Genomic DNA, 19,380 nt, shown 5'->3' on the forward strand with positions numbered 1-19,380 from the left:
TGTCTGAGTGTTTATGTTTAAATTGTTTGGGAGTTACTTGCTAATTTTGCTAATTTAATGAAATAAAAGAAATACTGCATGCTTTCCATTAGTGGATCATTATGAAAAATAACTTTTTAAGTATCTCCTCCGTGTCTTGTTTTGTGAGGTTTTTGCTCATGTCTTGTTTTTTGAAATTCACAGTCCTAGGCAAATTTTTTAACCTTCTCTGTTGACTAAAACAGGTAGGTTTAAACAAATTTAGACCCATTTAAAGTTATTGCTATGGATTTAATGCTTTAAATTAGCATTTTACCAAGCATTAAAAGATGTTTTCTCACAGGCTCTTCTGTAGTTTAGACGATATGAAAAAAGTCAAAACATTAAAAAAAAACCCAGATATTGCGAACTAAAAGCAAAATGTCAAGTAGTTTATATAAAATAATTAAAACAAATAGTAGAATATAATAATAAATAAATAGTATAATTTTGTGAACATTAGGCTCTGCTTGATAGGAGAGTACCTCAGACTCAACATTTTTATGATTCCAAAGAAGGGCTCATGCTTGCATGAAAAAGGCAAGTTGGGGGATACTGAATGTCATGCACTTTTAAAAACATGAGATTTAGCCTTGTTCTAGTATTTCTTTTAGAAACAGAAGACAAAAATGGCCTGAGTGTTTAAACGAACTTTTTCTCTGGAGCTTAGTACAGTGCATTTTTGCTAAGTGTTTGTCCCAGGTATAAACAATGTAATATGTGACAAAAGTTAGAGTGGTCCCCTTTCCTGCTACTAACACTTGTAAGAAATGCAATTGAGAGCAAGAGACAAGTGATATAAAGATAGAGAGCAAAGAAGAAAGCAGGAAACTGGTGCAAAGAAATTGTAACATTACACTGCAGCTTATGCCTTTGTTCAGTTAAATCAAAAGAAAATAGGTTAACTGCGGTAAAATAATTCAAAAAGCAAAATTTCACAGATACACACATGCAAAAGACAGAACCTTTGTTTTTGACTCAAATTATTCCAAACAAAACACAGGGCACTTACAAGATAGTGAATATGATGCTTGCTAGGCATGTAGCTGTATTTGACCATGTATTTACAAAAACCAATTTTTAATGGAAACTAATTTCTTGAATTCTTCAATATCATAACAGACCTTTCACCTCCACACAGATGGTAATGAAATTTATGTCAAACCTGCTCCATTCACATTTCAAATGTTGACCATACCAAGATATTTTCAACAATGACAAATATAACTTTTGCACAAAATAAGTAATTGAATATTGAAGTATCAGGCTATGAAGTCCTTTGGAATGTTCTACTTTACTAGACTAGACTAGAATGTTCTACTTTCTTTAAGTTAGAAGTAGTAGAACTTTCTTTAAGTTAGATGCTAAAAACATCATTTTGTGGAATAATCTGCAACTAATCTACCACAATGATAAAGGAAATTAATTGCTAAGTTTCAGTGTTAATCAATGCTAAGCACATGGCATCAGATGCCATTATCTCTCCTGGATGAATTGGAAAAAAAAAACAAACAAAACACACAAAAACCAACAAACCTTAAATAGCAACAGTGCAGAAAGTATCTTTAAAATGCTTAGTTCACTTTTCCCCTCTGAATTCTAAAAGTATCAGATAGTTTCAATTTTCATATTAGCCTTTTCATACTGAAAGAGATTGAATTGATTCTAAGTGGAATACTTTCAAAATCACATTTTTTTCAGCATCAGCCTCATCAAGCACAGACTGCAACCGTTCCCATTAGACAGGTCTATCCACTTGTAAAGTTTAACAGAACAAAATAATTACCGAATTCTCAAAAATTAAGAAAGTCATTGGTAAAAAACACTGTCATATAAGCATTTTAACCCTTCTCATTAGCATTGTCTTGTCAACAGTCTTTTGAAGCCAAACTGGTATCAATCTCTGATTTCACAAATAGTGGAGTAACTATACGCATATTTCCCTTAAATCTCAAGTGTCAATATAGAGCCAATAAGGACATGGAAAAACATCAAAATTTTGTTTTCTTGTTAAGAAAAGTCTAATAATATACCTACATTAAGCATCTTTTGCATCTCAGACAGAAGTTAGTATGTCAGAACAGCAAAGAAGTAACAAATGTTTACAAACCAAATTTGAACCCATACTTGTAAAGACTTCTCATGGTTGTCTTTCCAGACAACTGCTTGGTCACACCAGTGATTTACTAATCCAGCTCAGAGGGATTTCAAATATTCTGTTATCATCCTACATCCTATCATCACAGGAGCCCAAAGCAACATTGTCACCCCTTGTCCAATAATTGGGGAATGACAAAGGACAGACTGAGTACAAAATCATATAAGACACAGGCAACTTTCTGAGTGATCAGATTATCTCTAATCCCTCCTTTAAAATTGGTAACTTTTTCAGGTGTGTGGGTTGAAAAGGTTATCCACACAATTACTTTTGTTTTACAAATAAGTGCCATTAACTGCATGACACTAAACCAAAAAGTAGTAGGAAGAAGTCATTGGCTTGACAATAACTCCTAAGAGGCCTGCAAGAAGGGAAAGATGTAGGCAAAAAGACTTCTTTCCCACATTCCAACAGCCTATACTTACAAAACGGATAAATGACTTTACAGTTTTAAGTCACTAGACCTACACAGACCAAAGCAGCTAAATGCAAAATTAAATGCAATATTTTATATTTCATAGAAAAACAAGCCAACAACAATTAAAAATTCTCACAAAACTAGGAAGCTATCAGGGTAGTATTTTGCAAGTCACTGCAGAAACAACAACAGGAAATCTCTTTAGTTGTCCTACCTTCTTGAACCGCCTGAAAAGGATTGTTGCCATCCACAAACGTCACTGAACATGTGATTTTCTCTGTTTGTAAGATTTCATCATTCTGGTTGAGATCAGCAACTGCCATTCGAAATACTTCCTCATCTTTTTTGGCAGATTCATCAAAAATTGCCCCTGTGAGGGAAAAAAAAAAAGACCAAAATCACATTGCACCTTTCACCTGCAGTATCCCAATGGATTAATCATAAGCACTTAAGATATTTTATGCTACAACATCATCCCTTCACTCACTCCTGAAGAGCAGTTATCTCAACACAAAGCCCAGAAGCTACTTCACAATATACAGAATTTCTTCATTTTGACATATTTTAAAACATAAATTGAAGGGAAACATTTATATCATGCGAGACTAAGCCTAAAATGGTAGCAGCACTGGGAAAATGATGTAGAATTGACACCCATGATCAACAGACAGGTCAGCCTTCAATGTAAACTATTGGATTTGTAAAACAACTTTGAGTCAACTCAAAGTCAGTAAGTTAAGTTTAAATGGTTAATTAAAATAAGTTCCGCCTTTATAAATCTGACAGAAAGTGACTGTTCTGCCTATTTCTCCACAGCATTTAAGCAGAACATTGTAAACATGGAACAATTAAACTCAAGAGGAGTTGGAAAGTGAGAGTGCCCAACCCTCAGACAACCAATTCTTCAGGTGTCTCGAAAAGAACTCCAAGACTTATCCAGAGATTTTACCTGGTTTTAAATCTTTCTTTAAACTATAGTGTCACTTTTAGCATCATTAGTTGCCTATTATTTTACATTTGCTTCTTGTATGAATTATTTATGTAGAGATAGCTCAAATTACACTGTTACAGTCTCATGAAGAATGCTAGATTGTTTAAAACCTTAAAATCAAGGCTATTAAATTTTCAAGCACCTCTAAAGCTTTCATTTTCAGGTAGTAGATTAAAGACACAGAAGGGATGCTTCAAAAACAGACTTTTAAAAACTTGAGTGTCTGTTGTCAGTACAAAACTCAACTAAGGCAGTGTACGTGTTGAGGCAGACAAAGATAATAGAAAATGCTGATCACTGATGATTTCAGATAAACACCTGCAATCAGTGATGAAAAGAACTACAAAAGATTTATTTACAGGAAATGATTACTTTAAGATAAATAAACTTCATACACAGTGTTTACTGTGCTTTTTCCACTGACCTCTGACACTCATTTCCCTGCCAGCACCACTCATCCTCCATGAGCATCATCTCTTCCTACAATCTGACCGCTTTGACTCCAGCATTTTCCCTCCTGAAGCTGCTACCATCTGGAACAGCTGTTCTTTACCTCTCCACCTCATTCACCTGTCATCTCTGTGCAAATCTCAGCTGAAAACATTCATTTTTCTCTCATGTCCCCATTTCAATTTCCCTTGTTTTATTTAGCTCCATAAAGCAAAGCTGCACATGGCAGAGAATAGGCTTGGTATTCAAGATGCTGCAAACTCTGTCTTCTCCACAAAGACGGCTATTTGTGTATCCATGTAGTAGTTAAGGGTACAAGAGACTTTGTCCAATACATAACTTAAAACATGTTTCTAACCTCATGGAACTCAAACCGAACCCACACATTTTGGAGTTACACCTATACTGATGACAGTGACATAGACCAGCAAACGTTTGAAGGAACAAATTTACATGGCTACTAAGTACCAAGGGTAAAATTAAGAAAAAAAATTGGAAAATAATTAGAGTAATTAGTCTATCTCTGTAGAGTAACTCTGTAACAAATGCCATACTGTAAAGAAATGAACATGCACAGATTTCATGCACATGCACAGGGCAGCTGTCGACCGTGTTGCAGAACAGCATGGCAAAACAAAGACTTTCCAGACAACACTGCAGAGAACAGCTTCTTATTCCACAGATGGGAAGTGTCATCTTAAGCGTGGCTTTGTCCCCAAAATAATTCAGGTCATTTATTGAGTAGAGGATATAGAAAAGTCTCAGGTATCTAGCTTTCTTTTCCATATGTCATCATAAAAATCCCCTTCTACCCCATAGCCCTTCCACTGGCCAGCAGATGGCAGCTCCCAAGATGATGTTGGACTGGGGAATGCATTAAGTTTCTCAACAGATGAACCTTCTTGAGAATTTATCTGTTTCTTTCACACACAGATATTCCTAACAAATACCTATGTTTTTTTCTCCCATTTCTCAGTCTGAAACAAATCCTATCTCTAACAGCATCTGAACGTATAAGGAACTGGATTAGATGAAACTCCATGCTGTCTTCACACTCTCTCTCACTTTAGTACAATTTCTCCACTTTTGCTCTGATCACTGCTTATTTCATTTATGGCTCCATGTTTCAGATGCCAATTTCAAAATATCTTCTATTACCAATACTGTATCTGACATTTTAAAGAAAATACCTTACACAAACACTATGTTACACGTGCTCTAGTGTAGGAGTATCTCCATAGGTAAAACAAATAAATATATAGGTGAATTGCAAAAAAAAAAAAGTTCTAATCATAGGTCCTGCCTGAGTATCTTAGCAGGAATTAGATTGTCTTCTGTCAGAAACTCAGGCTTTATTCATTAGAGGATCTAATTTGGCTACACAAAAAGCCTTTTAAGATATAATAAAGATTACACTGTTCCTTTCAGGAGATGGCAGTGCATAGCAGCACATGCATTACACTTCAAACAGTGATAGGATAAATTCTATTACATAATTGATTCTCAAATTTTAATTTCAGTTGTTAAATAAAATTGGAAAACTAAAACCAAAAGAAAACCAGGACAAAAAACCCTCCCTGATTAATTTTCAAATTTTCCCTTTTTTCATATATAAAATTTCATGTCCCTCTTTCAACTGCATTCCATGACTCTAAATTACAGGGCTGGGAGGAAGGGACATTATTTTTGGTTTTTTCCTAAACGAAAAACCATTTCAATGAAAAGGTGAAAGGCATTGTTTGGATTGTGCTAACATTGCCGGAATATTTTCCTTTCATTGTGGTCTCAGGAACTATCCTCTGATTGACGGGGTGATCTTTCTAATCTGAAATAGGCATATCAAAATTTTTACATCTAGCTCAATACACAGCCTTTAACTAAAGTTTAACTTTAACATTATGTATGAGGTATGATTTTCTTTTGTTGTTGAGGCCTGAAATCACACTGAAGTTTTTATGTGTATTCTTTTAAATACAGTCATTTAACCAAGTCAAACAACCCCAAATAAAGGGTATCAGACTCAAACATTATTTCCACAGTGAGACCTATATGCTTTCTCATATCTTCATGTAGAGCTGCAAACTTATTTGGAGTACTTGCCTAAAAGGAACCCTTCTGGCTCTAAGAAAAATTGTTTCAGAAAGTAATAAACAGCTGAGGAGAAAAAGCAAATTATTCCTACAAATACTGTAAGACACTCGCTGTCTAGAAAAACGATGCAACAACACTATTAAAAAAGGAAGAAATTCTTCAAAATTATACAAAAGTAGATGCTGTTCATTTCACTTCCACCCCCACTGCTCACCTCAGCTGGAACTAGCCTCACACTAAACATGTCATTTCTAACTATAATCAAGGAGGATTCCTATGATTGCATCAGGAGCCGACACGCTGACACAGCAACTACTCTGCACCAGTTTCCTCCTCCTGTTTTATTAGCATGTCATTACTTTCAGCTTTATTTCAGAATCTGGATGAGGACAGTACAAACGTAATTCTCTACTGGCTTTTTAAAAAACCCTCAGCACATCAATAACGTCCTGTGGTTTAGCAGAGAATTCTTTGCATTAAGCTATCTCATTTACACTCAGCCATGTTATCAGAAATCTGTCGATTTAAGTTAATATAGGTCAAATCAGACAAATGTTCAATAAGTTCAAATTCTGATAACATCATTGAAAAGGCTTTTCAAAGATCCCTTGGCCTACTGACCCATACGCACAAGTAGAATCCAAATTAGATGTCAGCTATTTCTAGAGTGATTTCCACAGTCTAGTGGAATCAGCCCAGAAAATCTAAAAATGGGAGAGAAATGCATCATGACTGCAAGGATGAAGCGAGAAAAGATTTAAACTAATGTTCGTCTTTCTATTGACTAAAAAAGGACAAAGTTCACTGCTTGCAGTGTTCTCAAGTATTATAATTTTATTACCTATGAAAGTATGACATTTCTGGACCTCAGTGCCCCATATTAGTCTCAGAAAATTAAGTACCTCGTTTCAAAGGGGAGGAAGAGTACATGGATTAAATGCCATTGTGAATTGAGGTCACAGTTCAGTTACAGCACGTGTTTGATTTTCACTTTCTAACATTGCACACACATACCTCACCAATAAAAGCCATATGCACTTTGCCCAGTTATTTCCTAGTTCACAAGACCAGGAATTTTTTGAGAGAAAAGGAAGAAATTGGGAAGTGTATTTGTAGGAACTTTTTGAGGCACTATCTCATGTTCTCAGCAGCTGCTGATTCTATGAAAATTCTTTGTCCCACTGATATTGCCAACCTGTTCCAGTGACTGAATACAATTCCAATTTTCCCAACTGCAGCTACTGAATTATTATTCTGAATGAGAAACTTTACACAGCAGTTGGGAGAAGGGTGGCCATGCTGTTAATGCTCAGAATTGGAAGCTGAGAGTTTTGACTTCTCATGGCAAATCTCATCTGAGATGTCCTTCAGATCCATGAGCACATTGCCACAGGTATAGCTCCTCTGTCTGAAATAATGTTAGGAGACTAATTTCTGGGTGCCTAAATGAATAAGATCGGTATTTGAGATCCTCAGATACATTGTAGAGTAAAATCTCATGTTATTTCCAGGCCATGTGAGTGTCTGCTTGGGGAAATTTGTATAAAATCCATTCATTTTTAACTACAATGGCAAATGCCTAGCTCTACCACATACTATATCTGATTTAATGAATATATGCGTATATAACAGGGACTTGACGTGCTTGAGAGAGAGGTTGCCCTAATGTAGGAATTTAGTAAGTCACATACATAGGTCACATGACCTTCCCTTGCTCATGCAGTTCCCATTACCATGGTATTCACTATGCACTAAAACAGCTGGACCTTAAATTTCATTGTGACACATTCAGAGCTGCTGTTAAGTTTCTCCGTTGACTGATAGGCAGTTGAGTACGTACAGTCACATCTTGATTTTGTCAACAAAAGGAAAACCGCATGCTTTGCCTTTCTCTTTTAAGTTGACTAAGTTTTAGAAACCCTTTAGAAACAGCACAGTAAGCTTAATTTTGTCACTGCAGTACAAAGAGAGTTGAAATCCTCCACCTCCTCTGTATCAGGAAGGAGTTCCCAGCAGATGTGTCCTCAGCCACCTTGCACGTCACGCTGCAGACGCCAAGCATGGCGCAGGGCTTGGCCGCTGAGCCCCCCAGCCGTCAGGGACCACGGCTGGCTCACCCGGGGCCAGCGTGGGGCTTTAGCTCAGGGCAGAGCCAATCCTTTGCATCTGAAATCGTCAGCCTCATGTGTTTGCTCCCCAGAGGCTCTCTACCCTGCACCACAGGGATCTTGGTATCTGAGTGCATCTAGGTCAAGCTGAAATTTTTGAAAACACTACTTGTTTGTTCATTTTAATTTTGCAAGACTTTCACAGCTCCCATGATGATGGTGAAAGAGACAGCAGGGTAGGCTGAGGAGCACCTGCACTAGCTCCTACTGCAGAGGACATGATGTCCCCCTGCACACCAAACTGTAAAGGTTAGATTTCTCTTTCTACTTCATATATCTCTTCTATAAGCACACTAAAGACACTGAGCAATACATTAGCACATATCTTCTGCTATTTATCATCAGATACATAAAGCTTCACAGAAGGTATTTGCCAACACTAAATCTACATACACATATGGAAGTTCTACTTATGAATTTAAGCAGTACAGATGAGACCAGAAAACCTTCACTACAGTTTCTGGATTACCACTGATGCAAGATTACTCAAGTAAAAGACGTGTCAGGCCTATTGTCATTTTTTTTAATGAACTTTTGTCCATTAAAAGCAGACTTTTGTCTGCTTCTGATAGAGAAGGGTGGATGTTTTTCCAGACCACGAGCAATGTCAGTTTCCCTGAGATCAATGACCATACATCACATATGACTGCATACAGGTTGCTGCTATCTCCAAAACACATTCTTTAAACAATCACTTTCCATGTAGTAATAAAAAAGCAAAATTATTAAATACAAGGTAGAAAAAACCCAAGCACCCCAAAACAAACCTCTCTGCATTATTTTCTAGGGAAGCCACCCTCCCTGCGAATCTTGCAATCTAGTTTTGCAATCTGGTGGATATATACAAACTATTCATTACTGGTATTTAATGAATTAGAGAATATATACTTTTTTATTGGATGCAACAATTAAATCAGAGGTTAAAGAGCTGAACTGGAGAATGAAAGAGTTTTCCCTATTCACACCCAATTTTAGCAAATGCTTTGAATGTACAAACCTAATTTTAGGCCTATGACTAATCGATCTCAAGCCACATCTTGAAATGAGACTCTTTGCTGACCTTAATAGAGTGCTGCCAACTTTGTATGGCACCACTTACTCAACCACAGCAGAAGACATCTCCACTCAGTTTGGGAGCTACATCATAAAAGTACACAGTCTCTTTCTGTTCCTTTTGTAAGTACTTAACCCCATTCTCAGTGCAGCTAAACAACTGGAACGTCATGTAAATGATACAGCAACTCCTTCCCTTTGTTGCTTTTCACTTTCTAACTTTAAACATTTGAAAAAAAAAAAAAAAGCTGTGAGCGAGCAATTTTACGGTGTTTCAATCTGGCAATTGCTAGAGGCAAAGTCTGTTTAAAATACAAAGAAAGTCAGAAAAGTGCAGTTATCATCGAAACACAGAAAAGAGTCTCCATTCTTCTGTTGAAGCATGGTTGTTTTTTAGTGTCCCAATCTCACGGTAAAACAACCAATACAGTTCTGTTTGGTTTTGAAAACTGATATTTGTTTTAAATTTTTTGACTTGAGGGGGGTATCCCACTGTATTGCACGTTTGTTTTTTTTTTTTCTCTCCAGAGTATACCAAGTTTTGGAAGTATTAAGATGGCTTAACAGGTTGACTAAGTAAATAAAGACTGTTCTTTAGTCTTCCGAATAGATTTACATACAATGAGAGCCAATGTTTCAGGTAAAGTATGTCAAACCTATTAATTATAAAGCAACACAGAATTTCTAGGAAAGCTGAAACACACAAGCCTGAAGGTATAGAATCAATTGCCTTTGTGCTGCCTTAATTTAATTTTAATATTATTAGAGACAGTCTGAGGCCAGTTCACGTGGACACAATAAATTCTAGAGTTCTGTGGAGCTCAGGAAATGTTGAAAATTACTGTTCTGACAGTTTGTAGTATGAGTACAGTTTGCATATCGGATTTTTTTTTCCTCCATGTATTTCTATTGCAACATTGTGGATACACATAAGTGTCATTGGGAATTCTGTTCACACTTGGAAAGAATAGGCTAAGATCTTATCCCCTACTTATTTACACTCTCTGTTGGGCCCATATGGACAAGCACAAACTCTTTCCAATCCCCGTTGAATTATTTTAAGTTCATCCTGACAAATATTTCTATTGTTCTCCAGTTCTAAACCATCATTTTACACTTATACTTAATACAGCAAATGGTACAATTTGTCAAAATCGTCTGCTGAGTCTTGTTAATCTAATTTAAAAAACAGCTGTCATTTGCCAATCCCTTTTCGTGATGTGTTATTGTTGGCTAGAAAGTAGAAGGAAGAGGAGGACAGGGCGAGGAAGGTAAAACATTGAGGTCCTACCAGGACACGCATTTCACAGAATTACAGAATATCCTGAGTTGGAAGAGACTCACAAGAATCATTTAAGTTCAACTTCTGGCCCTGCACAGGACAGCCCCATGATTCACACCATGTGCCATTTATTCAGGTGCACTTTTTTCTATGCAACATATAATCAAAGGCATCTAAAAAGTCAATTCTAGAAAATCTCCTAGTAAATAATAAAGTCCCTTCTCAATTGCTCTACATTCTCATTTACTTAAGTGATTCTTGAGCAGAAAAGGAAAGTAAAAACTCCTATATCAAAGGAATAACAATTGACATACATCTTGCTTTTCTTTTTTAGAGTCAATTAATTGAATACACAAATTACGGAACCACAAAGAATTTGTTCCTGCAGATTGAAAAGTACTGCACAAGCACCTGTTGTCACACAGGAGACTGCTACCTTCTTTGGTAAATGCAGCAGGGCACAATACTATCACATATAAGCAATACATTTTATACACAATGTACCTCTCACAGCATAAGAATTAAGATATCTTCTGTGCACTGCTCTACTATAAACTTGATGTGGTGATTAACTACAGTGATAATATCGTCACGTTCATTATGCAACAAATGAGCTGATAACAATGAGAAGCTTTTCATGATTTCTATCATATCTATAACTATCAAGTTAGAGTCTAGCTGTGAAAAGCATCTGCTTTGCTAGATATTCTTGCCAAATTATTATCCCATACAGAAAAAGTTACTGTGATGATCATAAATTTGCTGAATAGTATCTGCATTCTTGAAAAAAAATTAAAAAAACAACCTTGTAATGTATTTTCAGAGCTTGCTTAAACGCTGGTTTAGAGCCAGAGCAAACACCAATTCTGTACACTATTTCATCACTTTTATTAGCCCCACCTGTTAATGGAAGAACATCTCACAAAGCAGTGTCAACCAGGATGACTGTATCCTATAAAATCTCCTATACTGTTAAGAATTTGTCATTGCCTATTGTCTTCCACTCTCATACTTGTTGCTCTGCCGTGTGCAAATCTGCTTTATAATTTTTGAAAGACAAACTAATGCTTTAATTAATCAAATGATGCAGACTGCTAGGTAGAGATGAAGGGAAGACTACTGCCAAACCATTTCTTTATGGCACGAAGCAGCTGCAGCACCTTACTCCTCTAGCAGCTGAACTTTGTGGAGAATGAGACTACCAATATCATAGAGATGTTCTTAAAACACAAACATATGCCTACATACACACACACAAACGTGAAAGTGCAAAGATTACAGTGTGAGATTTTTCTGGAGGGCATTTTTCTGCTTTTTCCTTCTTATTTCACTTTGAAATTTCACAAGCCTTTTGTTGCAAATAGTTTTAATCACTTCATGCAGTACAGCAGCCTGGCTTACAACACTAAAAGAGAGGGGTTGACACTAAAGATTGCCATTGGGAGGGTATTAAAGAAATAAGAGGTTATTTCTTGAATTACCACACAGTATATGAATTCAGCCTCCTATTCACCGTAAAAAAATAAGACAGATGCTGAGTCAGCATGTCATAGACTCACAGAACGGTTTGGGTTGGAAGGATCTTTAAAGGCCATAGGTAGGGACACTTTTCCGTAGATCAGGTTGCTCAAAGCCCTGTAAACCCAACCTTGAACATATCCAGTGATGGGGCGTCCAAAACATATCTGGGTATCGTTGAGAAATACAGACAGATACCCACTAAACATATTGTTTTTAAAAATCTGATACAACATGTAGTGATATGAATGCCAAGGTCAAGAATTAAATAAGAGGTAAGAAAACAGCGATGAGAAACTGCTATGTGTCTTACCAAAAATGCAAAGGCAGACTCTGAAATTAAACCTTTACCTTAACAGCTTCTCTATTCTGCTGGAGGAGAGGCATTCAGCAAATTTACACACAAACATGGTATTTCAATGGAAATGGGAGAAACCAAACAAAATAGTCTCAGAGTCATGTAGCCCATTTTCTTGCCAAGGTAGGAAAGGATGGTCTTGTTGTATGTAACTTCTTCCACTCTTTTTTCACAGAGGATAACAAATCTGGAAGAAATCAGTTTCTGATTTCAACACAAAAACCATATACAAAAGTGCCCCAAGAAACAGCCACTTTCCAAAACTGGTACAAATGACCCTGTTTATACTAACATGTTTCTTATTTACTTCTAGGAACAGATTTTGCTGAACTAGTGTTGTTCCCCCTAATTGTAAAATTTTTATTCTATCATTCTGGTAAAAGGACAACTTATGGTGCTCTGAAATTTTCTTCCCAAATATTCAGGACTATGGGTTCAAAATGCCTTCATGATCAAGGATGTAGAATACTTAAATTCCTTGTAATTTTTATTAGAAGATGGTGCAATATCGTCTGTATAGTTCTTCAAGTTTGAGAACATAATTTCTACTTTCTCAATTCATAATTTACACATGTATAAAAAACAGAAAGAAAATATCTATGAGATAAGCTGATTTGAAGTTTTTATTTCAAAAATTTCACTAAATAAATTCCAGTAATGATGTTTCTATTTTGGAATGGGCAAAATAAGAAGTGGAGAATAAGAAAAGCTTAATGTCATTCTATACAAGACACTAAAATATGACCAAAAAGTCCTGCTTTCAATTCCTTCAATTCTCTGCTGCAATTTAACTTCACCCTTTGTTTTAGTAACCCTAGAGTTCTTCAGTAATATAAAGCTCTTTGAAAATTATGGTGCTGTCATATGAAATGCCTCTGAATTTACATTTCCCAAAGCCTCACTGCAAGTCAATTAAATATAGTCGAGTTCTTCTAAAGAGTAGTTTCCAGGTTGCAATAAATGATTAAAAAAAAATAAAATTTACAGACAAGACATGACAGAAGCTCTGTGAGAAATGAAGAACAACTGTTTCTTCCATTGGATTCCATAATGCCAACCTCCAGGTCTATAGTTGCTATAAACTTAAATCACCCCAAGATCACAAACATTTTTGAGAAACTAGCCCCGACCTTTGATTTTTTTTTAATGAAACCTGGAGCTATATATTTGGTTTAAGTTATCACCTGTCAAGAGTAACTTATAAAAAGCCATATGCAAGTGAATAACTACATTCTCATTTTAGAGATTAAGCAATATTCAGCAGAGGTACAGTGACTTGTTCAGAAACTCCAGAATTAGTTTCCCGTCGAAATTAGAAGAATCTAATAAAAAACTGATTATTCAAAGTAACTGTCTTTATTTCAATCACTTAACACATACAATCTTGGAACACTGATATTAAAATAACAGTAAGTATGCTATTATTATAGATCCCACTTATCTGAAAATTTCACCAAAAAAGAGGCTTGGTTTGTTTTTTGGGGGTTGGAGAGTTTTAGAAGGGGAAGTTCTGAGTTTTGGGTTGATTTATTGGGTTTTTTTAGCTTTTTTTCAAGTGAAGTAGCTGTAAACTGAAGGTGACGAAGATATGTTTAGTGTCTTCAAAATAATACTAACTTGAACAGACTTGATACCCAGTAACTTATGCAAAGACTTTCTTCTAAATTTTAAGATTAGGAAAATTTAGATTAGGAAAAAATGCAAGCTAGAAAGTGGAAAAAGATAAGATAAAATTAAACAGCAAAAAACCCCCCACCCAACCAAGAAAAAATATTGTGCCATTAACCACATTAAAACTTAAATACGCAATGTAGAGACTGGAATGTGAATTAAAAAAATTCCAGAAGTGATACTTGTGGAGGGATAAAACTTTTTCTTATTACTGCATCATCTCTACTGAACAATTTCAGTATGTGAGGAGCCACCCAAAGTGAGAGAGAAGAATTTTGACAGCAGCCAGTTCCACCCAGTAGATCATTTTCAGAAAATTTTCCCATTAGTTTACAAAAGCGATAAAGAGAGAAAAAGTAAAACTCCCACTACAATAAAAAATATGCTTTGTTTTTAGCAAAGCACTACTATAATCTAAAATAGTTGCTCCTACTAACATTTTAGGAACTAATATCAAGGCTTTGTTTTCCTTTTGTCAGCAGAACAGTACCTGTAAACAATGTGTGTTTTATTTTCTGTCACATTTTGTAAGTGCCCAAATAATAAATGCACAGGGAAACCTAGGCAAGGAGAATAACCTTCATGCTACTCTTCTTATGGTCACTTTTAGTATTAGCAACTCTCCCAGCTCACTAGGTTAAGAAAAACATTTCTTATAATGTACTTCTGCAAATTTGAGAAAACAACCCACGTAATCACTGTATATAGGAAATGTGAACATTAAAGAAAAGTAGAAAATCATTCTACAAAGCAAAAAGGTATGTTATGATCAACCCCAGCACCTAAAATCTGCTCTCTTTTGTGCTTATATACTTCACTGAATATATTTAGTTCTATTTTCCAATCACTTCTACCTCAGTCAAGTCTTGTTATGGTTTGGGAAAAGATGAGTAAATGTAGCTTGTAGGAGGCGTGTCCAAGGCATGGGGGACGTGCTGGGGCAGAGAAGCCCAAAGGAACATGCGTCTAAATGGATAACCCGATTGGTTAGAAGGGCACGTGGTTTTAGGGGATAAAAGGAAGCACCGAATTTGAAATAAATCTTTGTTCTCCACCTCACGAAGAGCGTGCATCCTTCTTTATAACATAAAGGCTTAGTGACACGTGGTTCCTCCAGTAGCTCACATTGACTTTGCCTGCAGACTTGTCACGTGACTAGACATAAAGCTTTAAAACTTGTCTACTGGTTTTGAATCTCATTATTGCTCTATCACCTAACTATTACATTTTAATTAATTACTGTATTATTACCAATTAATACAGAATACTTTGAGTATATTGTGGCACATTTTATCTGGGAAAATGTTGAATTAATTTGTCAAATTACTCTACAGGACTATGCCAGAATTCCCCCTAATACAGATGCTTCTTTCACCCATAACTCCTGTTACTTGTCTTCCTAACCAGAGGTTAGTAAAACCCCTGCAAAATTAAGCACTGCTACAGGGATTCCCCAGCAGACTGTGCCAAACACAATTGGTTTCTTAGAAGATTTTATTTTAAATCTATTTTTTTTGTTGGCCTCTTTCCAAGCAAGAAGAGGATATCTAGATATTCTATATTTAACAGCAATGGAAAGGGCATTTCTAAGAATTAGAACTCAGCAGCAGGCATGACTCCAAATTCCTAACTTTTAAAAACAGGTACTGCTCTACTGAGGTCATGATTTTCCATTCTAGATTATCACTGTACAATAATTTACTGTTTATAACAAAGTGGAGTTTACTGTAAGATAAAATTCCTGAGGAATAGGAAAACTATATTGTCCAGGATTTCAGAATTACATATATGTTGCATAACAACAGAATGTATATACTAAACTAGCCCTTAATGAAGGGTAATATTTACAGAAAAAAAATGGGACTACAGCAAGTATTCACATCTCTTCCCTATCCTACGTTCCAGACAAAATGGAATGTGAGTTTTGTGAACAAAATTCAACTTCCTTCCTCTTGAGGAAAAAACTTCAACCTCAAAACCTGTCAATATTCTACAAAGGAAAAGCATTATTCATCGAATTGACAGGGCAAGCAGAAGGTATTTCCCTGATACTTGGTCTGCGAATGATTTTCTTTTAGTATGACTCTTCCAGCCTCTAATCATCCCAGTGAAACATCTCCTGGTAGTTCCTTTTACAGATTGAAGAGAAACAAGCCTTGCAAAGCATCTTACGCACCACTCATACACAAGCATTTCCACTTTTCTCTCTTTTTTTTCTTTTATCCTTCACATACAGAGAACAATTTTCCTCTTTGTCTTAGAAATAGAATGCCAAAACAAGATTATCTGAAGCATAAGGTAAAATTTACATCAGGTATCATCCTACATAATCTTCCCGTGTTTCTCTTCCTGTCCCTCCTTCACTTTAATGGGCTTTGTATCAATCAACTTCGAATTATTTTCTGGACAATAAAATGGCTTCACCAGTGCTACAAATATGTCTGCTGCAGAGTACCAGGATGTTGCAATGGTGGCTGGAACATTTTCATGGGACATAGTTTAAACTCCTGGGAAGGACTAAAATTGAGCAGACATCTTGAGCACTTTTTACAAGTTCTTTGCTAATATCCTAGAATACAAGAAGAAATATCAGGACTGCCCCATTCCACCATGTTTCACACACAAGGGAGTCCATGCATCTGATTCCTGTAGATTCAGGGCTGTAAATCCCAAAGGACATCCATACTACAGTTCTGTGCTTTCCACAACTGAAGAAAGAGCTAGGTTTGAAAGCACACCTTTGTCATCAGCTATGCTTACAGAAGTCAAGATATATTCTGGTTGGAGTTTCAGCTTTCATCTTTGGTCATCTCAGAAAAAACAAACAAAACACAGTTTCATTTGTGTTTCCGATCTAAGCCCCAGTAGCTGATTCAAGTTTGATGCCTGGGTAACTTTTTGACCTGTTGATTCCATAAAGCTGGCCATCCCACCTTATACAAACTGGCTTTGGAATAGTAACCTATCCTCAGAAGCTTTCAATTTCTATTTCTGCTTATCTTACTTCTCTGTTTCTGAAAATATACAGAAAACCAGGAAGATGACTATTACTCAAGCTTGAAGACATGACTTACCATACTTTGCTTCTGTAATTACTTAAAAAATTTAAAAATCCCTCAATACTACTTTATGTAAGGTGGAAGTCCCCTCTTCTGTCTGTGCAGGGTATATAAATAAAAACATCGCTCCAAAAGGTCATATTGTTATATTTACAGTCTGCAATAAGCCATCCTGCAATATGAAATTTATGGTATCTTTGATTAAAAATTAAAAATGCATATAGAAGCTCACAGAAGGGGAACACTATAGAATTATCATCTCATGCATATGCACTCTAAAAGAAAGTTAAAAAGGAAAAGAACATGGTTTCCCAAAGAGAAATGGCACATCACATTTCTGAAGTGAAGGCAGAGCCTTCTAAAAGTCTAATAAAAATTGGTCAGGTAGAAGTCATTTGGGTTTTATAAGCTCTATCCTACAACGTAGAAGAATGACAAAGCTAATGAAGACTAACTATTCCATTATAATTCTTCAGTGGTAGCATATATAGTCCATTATGTATGAATCTATGTCTCAAGCTTCATTTTTCAGAGATGGTTATAGGCCCCAGAGAACAAAGACCCAAAAGCAAAAAAGCAGCAAAACTCAAAAAGGCTTGTGGAATCAGCTCTGCTTTTTAAAGTATACACTTATGTTACTGAGTCATTATAAAACTTTAACAACTAAATTTCCACAAATAAAATCTTCCAACTTCCTCTTCCATATGACTGCATAAGAGTTCTTTTACCATACTACAATATAGATTTGCATATTACTTGCGTGGGTTTTTTTTTTACTCGTTCTTTTTATATTACGCTACTTTATTCTCAGAAATATGCAGAGGAGTTAGAGAGAATTCCAGGAAAACAATAATAGCTGAACACACATTAGAAAATGGAAAAATTTATATGCACTAGGATCATCAAATAATTATTAAACAGCCATAAATCCCTGCTTAAATCAAAAAGGGGAAATATTTCCTAATGAACTCTCATAATGAGATTATTTTTTCTAAGAATCCAGAAGTAAAGAGATATCCATGCACCTTTCATGAAGTGTCTGCATTTTGTAGTTGTGTTTCCAAAAATCTTCAACTCTCATTTTATTAATAAATAAATCTGCTTTTGAAAATATCCAGTATATCCTTGCCTTCTTTTTGTAGCCTTTTCACTAACAAATACTATATTCAGGTTTTAGCAACCATATCAAAATCTTACTACCGTCTTCTGAAAGTAAAGGGGAGTAGAACCAAATCTCAGCAGCTGGGTGTTGGCTCTACTGCAAAGCATATAAGTACCAGATTACCTTCAGATACTGAAAATAGTATCTGTGGTTTAAAAGAAGTTATTACCATTTCAATAAAAAGAGAGCCTGTAAAAGCAGGGGGTTTTTAAGCAGCAAGCAGAAAAGCAATCATGATAATCACTGCAGAGAGGCTAACCTGCCTTTCACCTACTTACAATGTTCATGTACTGAAACAGTCTTGGTAGGGATATAATAAAGCGCTTCTTTGAGAAAGTAGAACTAATTTTCTGAAAGATTATTTGTGACACATTTCCTGAGAAAACTGAAAAACTCTGTGGGTTTCAGGAAGAGCTTGACACTTGGCCCACATTCTTCAATAGATTATCAACGCATGCAGGACTACTCAATATCTCCGCACAGCTCAAGCACATATCTTTAAAACAAGACCATTCAAAAACAGCTTCTCACCAAGTACTGCAAATTCAATGCTGGTAGGTACAGAAATTCAACAGATAGAAAGGTTTCTATCAGCCATGGCAAAAAAATGTTAAGAGCAGCTCTTACTCCACAGAGCAACAAATCACCAGAAGATACAGGTAGAAACCCTTCACCAGGAATCCTCCTATATCCATCGGTTTAGACTATTCTATAAATTAATTCAGTATATTTCTATACACATATTTGAACATATAGTGAATATATTTTCTTTTTTAATCTCAAATTCTACGAACAGAAATCAGTGTGAAAAGAGCAGCTCCAGAAGATGCAGATGAGGTTTCAAAATAAGTGGCAGAAATGGCAAGTAGGTTACTAAAAAATCTTTGCATTACTTCCCGTGGATTTGCAGTGGGTTGGAGGCATTATCTAGACAACCTGAAGTGGCCACAGACATTTTGCAACAGAATGCTATTTTGCAAGTA

General features: G+C 35.9%; 1 protein-coding gene across 1 annotated transcript in view; it reads right to left on the reverse strand.

The window, feature by feature from the left end:
- Positions 1-19,380, reverse strand: part of GRID2 (glutamate ionotropic receptor delta type subunit 2) — a 692,444-nt gene that overhangs the window by 548,738 nt on the left and 124,326 nt on the right. The window contains exon 2 of the mRNA XM_051789746.1: positions 2,809-2,964. Coding sequence (XP_051645706.1) covers positions 2,809-2,964 — 156 coding nt within the window. The remainder of the gene's footprint in view (positions 1-2,808; positions 2,965-19,380) is intronic.

This window comes from Manacus candei, unplaced genomic scaffold (assembly GCF_025592945.1).
Source record: "Manacus candei isolate 608988 ecotype Guabito, Panama unplaced genomic scaffold, ASM2559294v1 h1tg000028l, whole genome shotgun sequence".
Classification (NCBI taxonomy): domain Eukaryota; kingdom Metazoa; phylum Chordata; class Aves; order Passeriformes; family Pipridae; genus Manacus; species Manacus candei.